This window comes from Prionailurus viverrinus, chromosome B3 (assembly GCF_022837055.1).
Source record: "Prionailurus viverrinus isolate Anna chromosome B3, UM_Priviv_1.0, whole genome shotgun sequence".
NCBI lineage: Eukaryota > Metazoa > Chordata > Mammalia > Carnivora > Felidae > Prionailurus > Prionailurus viverrinus.
Genome location: NC_062566.1, coordinates 40,869,169 through 40,884,767, shown reverse-complemented (window position 1 = coordinate 40,884,767; position 15,599 = coordinate 40,869,169). Strand labels below are relative to the sequence as shown.

The 15,599-nt window shown below is 40.8% G+C and overlaps 1 protein-coding gene across 1 annotated transcript in view; it reads right to left on the bottom strand.

Moving 5' to 3' along the window:
• The window catches only part of MYO1E (myosin IE), a 211,984-nt gene that overhangs the window by 94,148 nt on the left and 102,237 nt on the right, over window positions 1-15,599 (bottom strand). The window contains exons 5-6 of the mRNA XM_047863927.1: window positions 5,868-5,955; window positions 2,086-2,175 (exon numbers count right to left, since the gene is read on the bottom strand). Of these exons, the coding sequence (XP_047719883.1) occupies window positions 2,086-2,175; window positions 5,868-5,955 (178 nt within the window). The remainder of the gene's footprint in view (window positions 1-2,085; window positions 2,176-5,867; window positions 5,956-15,599) is intronic.

Sequence of the window (15,599 nt, the reverse complement as noted above, 5' to 3'; positions counted from 1 at the left end):
TAAATCATTCTTGGGGCACCTGGGTGGCTCAGTTGGTTGAGTGTCTGACTTCAGCTCAGGTCATGATCTCATGGTTCATGAGTATGAGCCCTGAGTTGGGCTCTGTGCTGACAGCTCAGAGCCTGGAGCCTGCTTCTGATTCTATGTCCCCATCTCTCTCTGCCCCAACCTTGTTCGTGCTCTGTCTCTGTCTTTCAAAAATGAATAAACATAAAAAAATATTTAAATAAATCATTCTTAACAAGAAACTTAGATATTATATCTTTAAAGTATTCTTAGGTCAAAGAAAACAAGCATTTTACATTTTGATAAAATTGCCAAACTGCTCTCATGGGAGAATATTTAGGCTTCAACCAATAGTGTCTTTTCACTAGGATTATCAATCTCCTTAATGTGTGCCCATCTGAGAGACAGAAAATGATATATGGTTTTAATTTACATTCCTTTCATTATTCATGGAAGCATCTTTTGATGCCCCATCAGACATTAATCTGTGTGTATGTGTGTGTGCATGTACTTGTGACAAAAAGCCACACTTACAAAGAAATGAGTATTTGGCCAGCATCTTTGATTTATGTAGATTTTATATCTTATCTCAACCATAGATTATGTCTGGCAGTAATTGCCCATCCATACTCTTTCTCATCTTTCCATCACGGTTCTACAAAATTTTATAATCAGAAAACTAATAAAGGCTGGATATTTTTGCTTTGTCTTGTTTTACAAAAAAATGACTGATGTATCCTTTTGTCCAAGGATAAAGCATAGTTTATATTGGGGAAAAAAATAAAAATATCGATGCAATTATTCTTTTCCTCTCGAAGGAAGGCAAAGAGTAGGGGACGGGTAGCTAGAGAGTTAAAGTTGGTCAAGTGCATTTTTACAAGGCAGACGGAGACTGACAATTAGGAAAAAAAGGTCACGTGGAAAATTCATTCACATTTTTCTTCACACTTCATTATCTAGAAACTTCTTCAAGATAACACAACCTAGGCATTGAGCAGAAAAATTTGAGGGGTGAACAAATGAGTAAATAGTCTGAATAATATTGCACGGCAACGAAAGTGAGGGCAGTTCCGGCAGATATAACTCAGCAGGGAATTTAACAATCACTGCATGAGAACTTAGTAAGAATTCTCTTGGAAATAGAAGCTTCCTTCCAAAATAGAAGGGTGAAAAAGAAATTGTTTTTCTCCAAAATTCCCACTATTTATTTTAAAATGGTCCTGAATTGGCCTCACAGATGGCTCCTTAAATGCTTTACTGCCAGACATAATCTACGGTTGAGATAAGATATAAGATCTACATAAATCAAAGATGCTGGCCAAATACTCATTTCTTTGTAAGTGTGGCTTTTTGTCAAGGAGAATATATTCATATTCATCCTTGCCAGCTTTCCGATTCACCCCTTCAGGAGACACTCAGGCAGAAAAATGTCTACATGGGCATTTGTGACAATGCATTTGGCTGGCATTTTCATTCTCTTGGGTAAGTGGACCAGTTGGGAGGCTGTCTGACAGGTCAATCCAGTTGCTTTTAGATGTTATCATGTCACATGAATATATCTAAAACAAATCACCAAGCTTCAAGGGGTGGGGAGACAGCTGGCTCGCTCTGGCTGACAGAGAGGAGGAGGGTTCTCTCCAAGGTGCAAGATCGAAGTGTCTGTGCCTTTCCATGTTCACAGCCCAAGTTCCGTGAAGCAAAAGCAAGGCAAAAAGACCTGCAAATCTAGTAGACTCACTTATTTGCCTGAGAAAGAAGGTCTTTTCTCCAAGGCACAAAGAAAACTCCTCCAGGACCCAAACTGACACTTACATCAATTTTTATTTTCCCTAGTAAGGGAACTCAAGTTGAGAACTGTTTTCAAAAATTATCTTAGATCCCGAGGCTCAAAAATAACCTCAGTTAAAGGGCAAATGGAAGCCTGACAGCACAGGCTGATAGAAAAGGAAGAAAGGATTGAAAAGGCAGCCTCCTGACGATATGTGAAAAGCTCCCATTTCCTTGGGGACGCCAGACTTAAATCAGGAATATCAACATCATCAATCAGGTGACGTTTTCTGAAAAAGGGAAGAGACTTACAAATCGGCTGGAGTTGTTGTTCCGGACGGTCTTGGCGTTCCCAAAGGCCTCCAGCAGCGGGTTGGACTGCAGGATAATGTCCTTGACGTGCTGTCACAGCAAACAGGCCAGAGGTTAGGAAGGTGCAAGCACCAGCCACACAACGTGTAGCCAAACTCCCTGAGGGCGTGGTTTCTGAATGCAATGAGGTGAGGCCTCGAATCTACATGTTCCTGGGGTTTCTTGAGGATTTATGCTTTCTTCTCAACAGACCTCAACCAGCTTGTGTGCTCTTGTCTTCCAAACTCCCTTGATGCATGATTCTCTGGAGCCAGGAAGCCACCAGTAAAACAGGATCTACAGATGTCCCGGGACTGGGTGTCCAAACTGGACGCTGTAGCTTGACCCTACACTCACAGGCATGGTGGCAGTCACAGCAGGAAGGAGAGGGAAGTAGGAAGGGGCATCTCCTTGCCACGCTGATCAGCCTTTACTGTCCTTCCCTCTCTCCCACCCAACTTCTCCACATGCCTATTGCATGCCCATCTCTACCCTCTTCGTGGCAAGGGAGAGGTGGCTTAAGGGAAATGAAATAGTTTCTGCTCCCCAGGCAAGGTTGTGGGAACATAGTCTTGTGCTTCCCAAATTCCCATGTGTGAATCACTAAGGGATCTTGTTGAAAGGCAGATGCAGATTCAGTAAGTCTGAGGCACAGCCTGAAAATCTGCATTCTTAACCATCTACCTGGTGCTTCTGGCTTGGCCAGCAGGAAGCCACATTTCGAGCAGCAAGGGCCAACGCTGGATTGTATGGAACAATTCCTGGCCTACTAGAGGGGGAGAATTTGGTTTTCAAACATCCCACTTCCGTGCCAGACTGAAAAGTGTGCAAAACACTCCATGGGCAAGACAGCTCAAAAGATAGGAGTTGATGTTGGAGAGGTCTTTCAACAAGTGAGTCATTCCTTGTACTTCTAATTATTCACATGCTACGGTTAAACATGTTCCAGAAATAACAAGTCTTTGGTCCGCGCTCTTTAGCTACTGACTAATTTCAAGCCAAGCGCTCTGTATCATTGTCCTCATAGGAAAACAGGAAGAGAAAAGTCAACATTAAAAGTCTGCAGTCTGGTCGCTAGGTCGTGGTCTGCAGCAGATAGGACTAGATGAAGGGACAAACTACTAATTAACTATGTAACAGCTGAAGTGTTCCTTTGGCCCCCAACCTTAACATTCAAAGGAGGATCGAGAAGAGGAATTTCACTCACTGGGACATGTCATGAGCAATGGCGCCAAGGGCAAATTCTGACTGGTTCCTCCATGGGGTCAAGTTCAAAGCTTAGAAACATCTTCCAAGCTTCCTACTCTCCTTTAACAACTCATGGATTTATATAAACGGTGCTTTCTTTGTAAAATTAATTTGGACTTTGTGGCTCTTCATTAATCTTTTATATCTGTTGTTTGACACCATTTATCAACACTCAGCTTCTCAAAGATGTAGAACAAAACAAAGGCTCTTCCTTGTCTCTTCCCTTCTTTAATTACTGACTTTAAACCTCAGTTAAACGTCCTTAGGCATGTATCAACACATCATCCATCCATTAAGATGTCCCACAGAATTTTGTGGCCTGGGGTCAGCATATTGGGGAAAAGACAAAGGACCAATTAATGTAAACGTGCAGACCACCCACAAAACAGCATCCTGAGTTTCTGTCTTCATGTCAACCTTCTGGGGCTAGGGTATGGTCACATGAATGGAGATAATCAAATGGCAACACACCATCCCAGGTCCTTGAATCGCACTGACTGTCCAATATGGAAGCCATGAGCCACATGTTGCATTAAGTTGCAAGAAGGCTAGTCCCAACAGAGATATTCAGTGTAGATTACAAACTGGATTTCAAAGATTTAATATCAGAAAGAATGTAAAATATCTCCTTAGGTTTTTGATATAGATTATATGCTGCAATGGTAATGTTTGGGATATGTTAAATACAATATATTTTTAAAATTACTTTCATAGGCTTCTTTTTACCTTTTTAAAAATGTAAAAGTGCTGCATTTACAATGCAAATTTTAAATTATGTGTGTGATTTGTGCCATCTTGCCACTGGACAGGGCTACTCTACATTGCTTTCCTTCAGTGAAAGAGACCACTCTAAGACCCTTTCTCTCTGTGAAAGGAATTTTGGATGCTGCCATAAGCTTTCTGACCCACTGGGACATAACAGAGCTTCATTGAATTAGCAGACAGAACCATGGTAAAGAGCATTTTGATGTATCTTTTTAAAGTCTACAGATGATTGCAGCAATAATATCACTTATTAAATGATGCTGATTTTTTAAATTTATTAAGTTAGCTAACATACAGTGTAGTCTTGGCTTCAGAAGTAGGTTCCAGTGATTCATCACTTACATATAACAACGATTCTGATCAAAAAATTAATCTTTATGGTGAAATCTACCTGGGAGCATGAGTTCCAATAAAAAAAAAATGTTTCCAGCGGTCCGTGCCAGTGATGAGCACTAGGAGTTTGGGCAGTCCCTGTGGACCCTCGCCTACCTTCTCCATCATCCATTGCCCATTCCTGCTGATGCTGATTCTGCTCCCATGATGAGTGAAACTAAAGACAGATGAAGCGCATCTACCTTCTTCATACTGTACTCTCAAGTGTGCTGCTTCTCTGCCCATATCCCGTTCCCCTCCTTTTGTGTTGTTTTTTTTTTTTTTTTTCATTTCTCCTGTGTCCTCATTTTCTGGATCTCCCTGCTTTCCTAATGTTCCTCTCTGATCCTTCCTTCTTCCTTAGTCTTTCCCTCCCCCTTCTCTATTTTAAGATTTTTGTAAATTTCTTGAATTGAAAATGTAGTCGCCTAGTTCAAACCATAAAAGTTTCAAAAGGATATTGGGGAGAGTGTGCCCTTCCCCTAGTCTCCCAGTTTCCCTCCCTGAAGAACTCATTATCAGCTTGTTATATATCCTTCCAGAAGTATGTTACACATATCTAAACAAATAGGGAAATATGTTCTCTTTTTCTTCTCAGATGGCAACACATGACACACAATGTTCTAAATCTTGCTTTTTGCAATATATCATTATCTTGGAGATCATTTCCCATCAGTCTATGAAGCTTCATTTTTAAGGCTGTCTCATAATTCTACTCTATTATGAGCCATGAATTATTTCACCAGTCTCTGACTGATGAACATTCAAATGGTTTGCAGTCTTTGACATTACTAAAAAATGCCATACCAAATAACTGCTATCATTTTGCATGTATTTCAGCACAGCTAAAGGATACATTCTCTTAAGCAGAATTGATGAGTCAAAGGGCCCATACACATATAGCTGATAGATTTTGCTGAAACGCCCTCCACTAAGAGTATATGAACTCATGATCCTACCACAATGTATGAGAGAGACTGTGTTCCTGTATTTTTACCAAGAGTGTTCAAAACACTACAAGATTTTTGCCATTCTGACAGTTAAATAGTTTTTGTGAAGTTTCAATTTGCACTGCCCTTATTATCCTGAGGGTGAGCATATTTTCATGTTTTATGAGTTGTCTTTCACACCCTTTATTTCCTTTTTGGATTTTTGGCCCTTTTTATTGATTTGCAAGAGCTCATTATATATTAGCTATCTCCATCCCATGTTATTTCTTTGCTGATTTCAAGGTTCTTGGTTATAGAACCTATGTATTTTCTGTGGAAAAAAAAATTCTTTTTTTTTCAACAAGCCAGTGGAGACTTTCATATTTCACATAATACAGGGCCTCAAAACAGCCCCCATCACTAACTCACCTGGACTTTGGGACCTCCTCCAGATACCCTGGAGATGTAACTCATGATGTATTTGGCAGCCACTGTCTTCCCAGCACCACTTTCACCACTGAGCAAAGAAAGACAAAAATACCACCCGTGAAGGGGATCACAACCAGTTCCCTCCCCCAACAAAACAAAAACAAAAAAGAAAGCAAACATGAAGGAATTCAGTAATAAATGCACAATATTGGTTGAGAAAGGCAAATCCAAGCAGGTTGCTCCCTGACTTGTCTGAGTGATATTAACATGGTTTGAGGACCCAGGTCTTGATAATGGCCATGTCCAGAATAGACGATCAGGCCTTCTAAGTGCCCGTGAACAGAGAACATGCTTAGGAACACTTTGGGATATCAGAAGGATGGAATATTCTACAGAAATTACAACTGACATAAAGATGATAAACTTATGGAAAAAAGCATATAAAGTAATGTTAAGTGAAATAAATCAGATATACAAATGATATATAAACACATGAAAACACGTAAAGGAAAAAATACATAAGAAAAGAAAAGACTAGAACTACCACAAAATATTAGCAGAGGTTTTGGTAAAGGAAAAGATACTGTGGAAGACTCCTTTCTTTCATTATTTTCCAAACTTTTGGTAATGCATATTATTACTTCTGTAATTAAAAAAAAAAAAAAAAGGAAAACGTAGGCACTCTCAGGTTTCAAACGATGTGCCTTGAACTGATGCAAGCAACTTTATTTTAGAAGTTCTAAAATTAAACAATGAGGCAATATTAATCACATCCTGCATAACAAAGACTACCTTCCGTTTTGGTGGCCTTACTGCATGGGGAAACCCTTTTGTTAACAGTGTATAGTCTGCTCTTGAAAATACCCGTTCTTCCTTCAAAATCCCCTCAAATTGATGATGACCTCAACTAAAAACCCGCTGAAGTCAGTCAGATTTCTCCTCTCTCTATTGGTTGCCTCTGTGTTACCATGATAGAATTAATTAACGGAGGGCAGATCATGTAAAATAATGGTGAAGGCTAGTATGAGAACTTCAGGCTGCTAAGAGTTCATGAGACACTATTTTTGTTTGTTCTTGGTGATCAAGAATTTCGGGGTACAGAGCAAATGTTTGAACACCCAACCTCAAGAACTATTATCAATTGCCCGGTTACTCAAGAAAAGGGGCAATGTCCGCTTAGGGTCCATCCAAGCTAGGTGACCCCTTACCTTCAAAAAGAAAGTGAAATTTGGAAATAATTTGGATATTTTGAAACAAAACAAACACAAAGAGGATTAAGGTAGCCATCAGAGGAAAATTCAGAAGTTAGTTGAATTTCCCCGACCTCATACATGTTTAATTAGAGAGATTATAGGGAAGAATGCAGGAACTCTTTGAGGGTCTCTAAAGGTCTGAACCCACCAATACAACTCCCACCATTCACCATCCCAGTACTCAGTTCCCGGCTTGCAGGTCACATGATGAGGGAAACCAAACTGAAATTCCCTAAGGTGTGGCAGCAGGTAGAAAACCAGAAAGTATGGGATGAAACGTCACGCTGTTTGCAGAGGACATGCTTACTCGAAGGCACAAGGAGGGGTAGTAAATATTTCAGTTTCAACAAGAAAATGATCTGTTTCAATGGTCCACCTAATCAAATGATTTACATGCTAGATCCAGGGTCAAATCATGCACTCTTGCTCATCTGAAGCATACGTTTTGTCAACAAACGAAACTCCATTTTATAATGTTGCAAATAATGTGAACATTCAAGGATACTGTAAAGCCCAAGAGAGCAAAGATACAACCACCCAATCTAATATCACACAGACACTTAAAATAATTAGAGGGGCTCCTGGGTGGCTCAGTCAGTTAAGCATCTGACTTCAACTTCGGCTTGAGTCATGATCTCACAGTTCATGAGTTCGAGCCCCAGGTCAGGCCCTGTGCTGACAGCTTCAGATTCTGTGTCTCACTCTCATTCTGCCCCTCCGCCATTCATGCTCTGTCTCTGTTTCTTTCTTTCTTTCTTTCTTTCTTTCTTTCTTTCTTTCTTTCTTTCTTTCTCCCTCTCTCAAAAATAAAAAATAAACATAAAAAATTCAAACAAAGAAAAAGAAACATTTCTGACTTATTGAAGGGCTGGTATGTAGATGACTCTTTTTTCTTTTGATGTGATTTCTCTCAATTCTTAAAAGTTTCAAGACAGGTAATTACCTATATATTCCAGATATTTAAAAACAGCATTTCTAGAAAAAGTGGAACCACACACCACAGTGATAATCAACATTGATCAATTTCTTTAGATTATTCTTCAAGCTCCCTTATCAGGATGAGTAAACATATTTTCATGTTTAGAATTCCTTGAAGAAAGTTGTGTGTGTGTGTGTGTGTGTGTGTGTGTGTGTGTGTAAGAAAGAAAAGGAAAAATGACAAATCTGAGCAGAAGTATGAAATCAAAGTATAGTGATTCCCCCATTGTGTCTTTGACTATTAGTGCAATCAGACATGAACTATTTTATCTCTTTTGTTGGAAGCAAAAGAACAGAACAATACTGGAACGTAATTCATTTCACATATTAAGATAAATAAGCCAGGTCTAATAATAGAACTTCTACTTTCTAAAAATTGTGATATTTTTCAGAAACTTTAAAATAATTAGTTCTGGGGGCGCCTGGGTGGCTCAGTCGGTTAAGCGGCCGACTTTGGCTCAGGTCATGATCTTGTGGTCCGTGAGTTGGAGCCCCGGGTCGGGCTCTGTACTGACAGCTCAGAGCCTGGAGCCTGTTTCCGATTCTGTGTCTCCCTCTCTCTGACCCTCTCCTGTTCATGCTCTGTCTCTCTCTGTCTCAAAAATAAATAAACGTTAAAAAAAAATTTTTAATAATTAGTTCTGGCTGAATATTGACTGGAATTTTCATCTCTTGGTTTCCATTTATAAACACTTAAAAAACGTTTTATTGATCAGAGGCTGGTAATTTGCTCAGAATATGGTACAATAACGGAATGTTACATAATTATTTGAAGCTTAAAATATATATAACCATAATTATACTGGCCCTTTGGGATGGGAAAATATCATTTCTTCCCCTGGACTAAAACCCAAGTTAAAAGAAAGTATCAGACACTATACAGCATATCCAAAATTATTTGCTTTGCATCTCACAGCAGTTGGGAAATTTGCTCTGCTTACAGTTATAGGCAGTCTTTCTTAATTTAATTGCTTTCACTTGACTTCTAAAGTGGACAAAAAAAAAAATACTCTAGAACTGTATGTGCTTTAAATTAGAAAAATGTCCCATTGGTCCCTAAATCCAGCAGCCAATGAGAATCCTTAAAGTACTTTCATTTCTTTTTTAAAATTTTGTTAAAATTTTATTTAGAGAGGGGGAGCAAGTGGGGAAGAGGGGCAGAGAGAGAGAGAGAGAGAGAGAGAGAAAGAGAGTCTCAAGTGGGTTCCACGCTGATGCGGAGCTTGATCCCACAACCCTGGGATCATACCTGAGCCAAAATTAAGAGTTGGACACTCAACTGGCTGAACCACCCAGGCACCCCTCACAGAGCTTTTAAAATGCTTATGTTTGGGCTCCACTTCTGACCTGCTGCATCCCAGTCTCCAAGGACAGTGCCTAGAAATAAGATTTTTAACTAACTCCCTAGTTCTTATATAGCTGGCTGTGAACCAAACAAATTTAGAACAAAGTCAAGACAGACATCATAGGAAATATTAATTTAAATAGGAAATAATGTTGTGTGCATTAGCTATAGAAATAGAAACATATGCTAAAATTTCAAAGAAATGGAAAGAATGTTCTGGGGATAAAAAAAGCTATTTACAATGGTATATTAATAATTGGATTCAAGGACCATAATTGCGTTTCGAAGTCTAAAAGTTATCCCTCACTTAAAAATCAATAGTGTTTTGGGGGCATCTAGGTGGCTCAGTCAGTTAAGAGTCCAACTTTGACTCAAGTCATGATCTCACGGTTCATGGGTTCGGGCCCCACATTGAGCTCTTGTGCTGACAGCCTAAAGCCTGGAGCCTGCTTTGGATTCTGTGTCTCCCTCTCTCTCTGCCCCTCCCCCGTTTGCATTCTGTCTGTCTATCTCTCGAAATAAACATTAAAAAAAATTAAAAAGATCAATAGTGTTTTCAATTCACTTCAACTTACTCCAGCAAATGTGAAAACATTTCAGTCATATTTTTTGAGCAGATATCCCATAGCATAAGGAGAGTCAATCATTTGGAAGATTCGCCCATCTATTCCTATCTCTCCCTTCCTAGTCTCAAAATATCTCAGGGTGCCTGGGTGGCTCAGTCAGTTGAGTGTCCAACTCTTGATTTTGGCTCAGGTCATGATCCCAGGGTCATGGGATCGAGTCCCAAGTCAGGCTCTGCACTGACAGAATGGAGCCTTCTTGGGATCCTCTGTCTCTCTGTCTCTCTCTCTGCCCCTCCCCCCCAATAAATCAATAAACTTAAAAAAAAAAAGAGATCAGCAAGAGACTTTAAAACATACGAGCACAGAACAGACTTACTCTCTGATTGAAGCAGGAACACTGAAATAAAACTAAACATGGGATCATCCTCCGTACATTCTTGAATATTATGTATGCCCAGCAGTGGGCCACCTACAGCCAGCTCGCACACCCCAGCGGTGCTCAGCACAGTTGGGAAGTGCTGCAGTCATTAATGGGAAGCACGCGTGGAGCATGGAGGCTGAACTGGAAGGAGACAGCCAGGTTCAAAGGGTGTGCAGGGGCCAGGCGAAGGAGATGAAGGGGTGTCAAGAGATGGGAGGGAGTAAACTCCTGCCCTATTAGAAGTACAACTGGCAGAATTTAGCAAGGGATGGAGTACGGCAGAAGATGGGTAAGAAGGAATCAAGAGTGACATCTCAGTTTGGGGCCTCGGGAGCTGGTGGATGCCATATCACTCAGATAAGAGTTTAAATAACCCCCAGGCCAGGGATGCGAAATCATGTGGTCGTAGGAGCCCAGAGACTAAGGATGCAGAGTAGTGAAGGGCATTTGAGGGGCCACCTAGAGGTGAGGGCCAGTGGGCTTGGTGGGCCGGGACTCAGAGCCGTGGGGGTGGTGGTGAGGGGAGCATAGAGATAATGAATGGAAGAGATGGCCGGTGATCAGGGGACTAATCAGACTGAGCAAACAAATTAGATCGAGCAATTGATGAATACATTGAAAATAAGGCAAAACAAGACTCTGATTGTCAGAGAAAGTATTAATAGATTTGAAAAGAGTAAAGACCCCGAGGGGTTGGATTGGTATTAAAGGCATCCATTTTGGCACGCCTGGGTGGCTCAGTGGGTTAAGCGTCTGACTCTAGATTTTAGCTCAGGTCATGATCTCATGGTTCGTGAGTTTGAGCCCTGCGTTAGGATTCTCTCTCTCTCTCTCTCTCTCTCTCTCTCTCTCTCTCTCTCCCTTTCTCTCTGCCCTCTTCTCATTCTCTCTCTCTCTCAAAATAAATAAACATAAAAAGAAAGGCATCCATTTTAACTGTTGGAATGAAAAGTATCAGTACATACACACACAGAAATAGTCATAAGTATGTGAGTGGTGTGTGTGGTATATATATTAATTATATATATAATTATAAATATATATATTATATATGTATATACTATATATATATATATATATATATATATATATATATATAATAATAAACGAATTAAAGGGAAGAAATGGCCAGTTCCAGGGCTGGCCCAGGGAAAACGCAAGCTGAGCCTGGAACACGTCGTTGTGTCAATGAGTAAAAAAGTACAGAGACTGATGTGGACACGTCAAGCACACGATAGCCAGTATGAAAGTGTTTGCACGGATCGAGATATTGATAATATTGGATGATGTATAGTCCATACATGGTTTGATGAGGAGCAGGGTGCTGCCATAATCTCAGAATATGCCCACAAACTGCTAATATGTCTTAAAAGAAAATACGGTAAACTTAATCAGAAGAAACATTGTAGACATGTATAGGCCCAACCAGCTGATCAAGAGCACAGTGTTGATTTGAAGTCCTGCTCAGCAGGAATCACCAGACAGATCCAAGCTGAGGCCACCCTACCAAATTAAATGCCTGAACTCTTATTTAAAACTACAAAGAGCAGAAACATTGACAGGTATTGAGTAAACCCCACAATGTGTCACCTGCAATCTGAGGAAATGTTCCAAAATGACAGTCTGAAGAGATACTGTATTCCTGGAAAGACGCCTGGAGGAAAAGGGAAAGCGAGATACTTGGAGAACTGGTAACATGTAAATGGGGCCTATGGGTTAGGTAGCACTGTACCATTATCAATGTCCTGATTTGGAGTATTATAACTGGTTATGTACGAAAGCTTCTTGTTTTTAAGAAATATACACTGGAGAGTTTAGGGGTGATGAGTTATCACATCTGAAGCTTGATCTTAAAAGATTGAGAAAAATAAGTAATATCATTGGTAATATCAATAATTATGAGTACGTGTGTGTATGGAGGGGGAAGTGGTGGGAGAGAGCCTAAATGTGGTAAAATGTTAGGGGAAACTAGGTAAAGAAGATATAAGAGTTATCTGAACTATTCTGGCCATTTTTCTGTACAACTAGAATTACTTCAAAATAAATCATTTAAAAGAGTGTTAACAGGCAAAGTTGTAAGTCTGAGGATGGGGGGAGAAAGTAAACAGAATACCTGTTCACTTGTGTACATGTGAATATATATATATATATATATATATATATATATATATATATATCCCTTTTAAGTTGTCTGGATCAGTGGCTGATAGAGATGGATAGCAGATAGTTAAAAATGTGAGTCTGAAGCAAGGGAAATGTTCTGGATGAAAATAAATACTATGATATGAGTGAGAGTAAGTCAGACTACCAAGGAGAAGCGTGACTGAGCACCGGCCACACTGGGACCATAGTGGCCACTGTTGGGTCCCACTCAAGCTCTTTCCTCCATCCCCCCCCTTCCCTGACAATTTCCTGACTTGGCTCAGGTGTCTTGCCTGGTACACCAGGCATAGGGCATTAGAGAAGCTGGTCCCATGCTCAGCGAAACCCATCTGCACCTGACCTGCCCCCCACCCCCAGCAACTCAAGAGTCCATATTAACAAAGTTACCTAATTAGACTGAAGGGAAGGACTAATGGGAGAGGCTTCTCTCTCTTCTAGGAAGTAAAGAAGGAAATATATCACTCTAATTGCCACTGGCTGCCACCTGGAACCACCAAGGGGAACCAGAACCAATCTTAGGATGTCTAGACTGTGAAGCAGAGAGGTGGAAAGGACCTGAGTCCTTGATGACATCAATGGACCACTGAGCAACCATCCCTGAGGTCTGTACAACCTCTGCACGTTTTGTTATGTGGGATAATACATTTCCTTAATTTCTAAGCCAGTTTGAGTTAGATTTTCTGTTGTTGGCAGCTGAAAGCATGTTAAATGACACTGACATTTCAAGACTGCTCAAGATGGAAAGGATGAAGAGGCACGAGGGGAAGCAGGGGGACGAATCATCACGGAAGCCAAGGGAGCTGGAGGTCAATGGTGTCAACAGGGCAGGGAGATTCATAAGAGAATGAAGTTCTGAAAAATTCCCACTGGGACCGATTCTCTCAAACCCTACTTCTTTGATAGAGGGGCTTATTAGTATTGAACTTGACTCTTATTTCAAAAGGTATAACCTAAGGATAACAAATACAGGGATAGTTAAAAAAAATATATTTTTCTCTAATTCTAGAGTTCAAAGGATGAACATATTTGGGTTTGAAGAATAATCCAGAAGGTGAGAAATAACATCAATTCCAAAGGAGATTTGAAAGGAGCAAACTAGTGGAGGTGATAATTATAGCACTGTCCAGTGGGCAGCTAAGGCATGTCAGAGACTGTTGTATGGGCTTCACATATATCAGTCATTTGATCTGAGTGATATAGCCCAGTGAGGTAGGTGCTATTCTTATCCCCATTCTTTGATGAGACAGGCTAAGCAACTTGCTCAGGACACGTAGCTAGTGAGTGGCATTGCTGGCAATGCCTGAGCTCTACTGCTTTCAAATGAAGGCATATATTTTAAATCCTCATATGGGTTTCCCCGTCAATTAAAATCAACAGTGTTCCACAAAGTAACTCCGTGAATAGCACAGTTCATAGCATAGTCAAATTTTTACCTACACCTGAGTCTTTGCTGATAGACACTTCTTGAAGGCTTCTGCCAAAAACATTCATTATCTCTCACACACAGAGGGAACTAACAAATAATAGCCTGCATCCTTGTGATCACATGACAAGGTGTGATCAAGAACAAGAAACAGAGGAGCCCAGGTGGCTCAGTTGGTTAAGCGTCTGACTTTGGCTCAGGTCACGATCTCGCAATTCACGAGTTTGAGCCCCGCATCAGGCTCTGTGCTGACAGCTCACAGCCTGGAGCCTGCTTCAAATTCTGCGTCTCCCTCTCTCTCTGCCCCTCCTCTGTTCATGCCTGTCACTCTCTCTGTCTTAAAAAAAAAAAAAAATTAAAAAAAAAACACGAGAAACACATCAAAGAAGGTTCTGGACAGCTGTCTTCAAAGATTCAATTCACACGTTCCCTTCCTGGCAGCCCTCCTGGATCTGGGAAAGAAGGAAGTCTGAGGTGAAGCATCTCTGTTGCCCACCTGGGGGATTCCAGGGCTGAGGAGAAAGGGGTCACCTGTCAGGTACCGTCAAGACATCGAAAAATAAATCCTCAAGTACATGCAATGGCTAAGAATGTAAAATACAAAATTAAACAGACTTGCCAAAGCTACTGAGTAAATGATAAAAATTCATTCTTTCACATAATGAGGAAAGTGTGAACGAGACAAAGAGCTCTTATTTCTTCCCAATCAATTTTTATTGTCAAGCGGACCAAAATTTCACCTCTAGTCTGCCAAGAAAACGGCCTCATAGGCATGCTCTTGTTGGCCCAGACTGATGTAATAGCAAGAACCCAATGTTTAGTCTGAAACCCAAGTTTGAACCCCAGCTCAGCTACTTACTAGCTTTGAAATTCTTTTCAATGTTATTAGCAAATATTTTACATCACTTCTTAACAGTTTAAAAACATTTTTATGGGTATTTCCTATTCAGCTTTCCCTTTAAGGCACTGATCCTCATTTTGTAGGTGAAGTGACTGAAGCTTGCACACCCCACACAGTTTATACAGAACAGAATAGAGTCCACCCTGTGCCTCGAGCCCTCAGGTCTTTCTTTCCACTACACCACAAGACAGTGGGTGCTAACGGATTTTCGCCCAGACAATCTGACACCTGCTGGCTCACAGCATCAGGGAGAAGTGGAAAGACTATAATAATGGAGCCAGGCAGCCCGGGCTTGGAGTGCGGCTTTGCCACATTTCAAATGTGAGGTGTTTAACACGGCTCCTTACGTCTGAGACTCAATTTCTTGAAACGCGTAAAGGGGGACAGTGAAAGATGTTGAGCACATCCTCAAAAAAAAAAAAAAAGCTACTCTTATGGTTTGGGATAATATATTAATTAGCTAGTGAGTCAGCCTTCCTGAACAACATTCTTTGGTGATAAAGGAATTTCAACAATCACACAAGCTGGAAGGTAAGAGTTGCAGCAAGCTTGGGGGGGGGGGGGGGGTGGAAAGGGTAGATTTGAGGTCCTGCTCTTCAAGCCCACAGCCAGAGGGCAGTCCTCATGCAGACCCCAGCCAGGGGTGTGGGTTGACAGGGCCTCCCAAAGCCAGGCTGGAGGG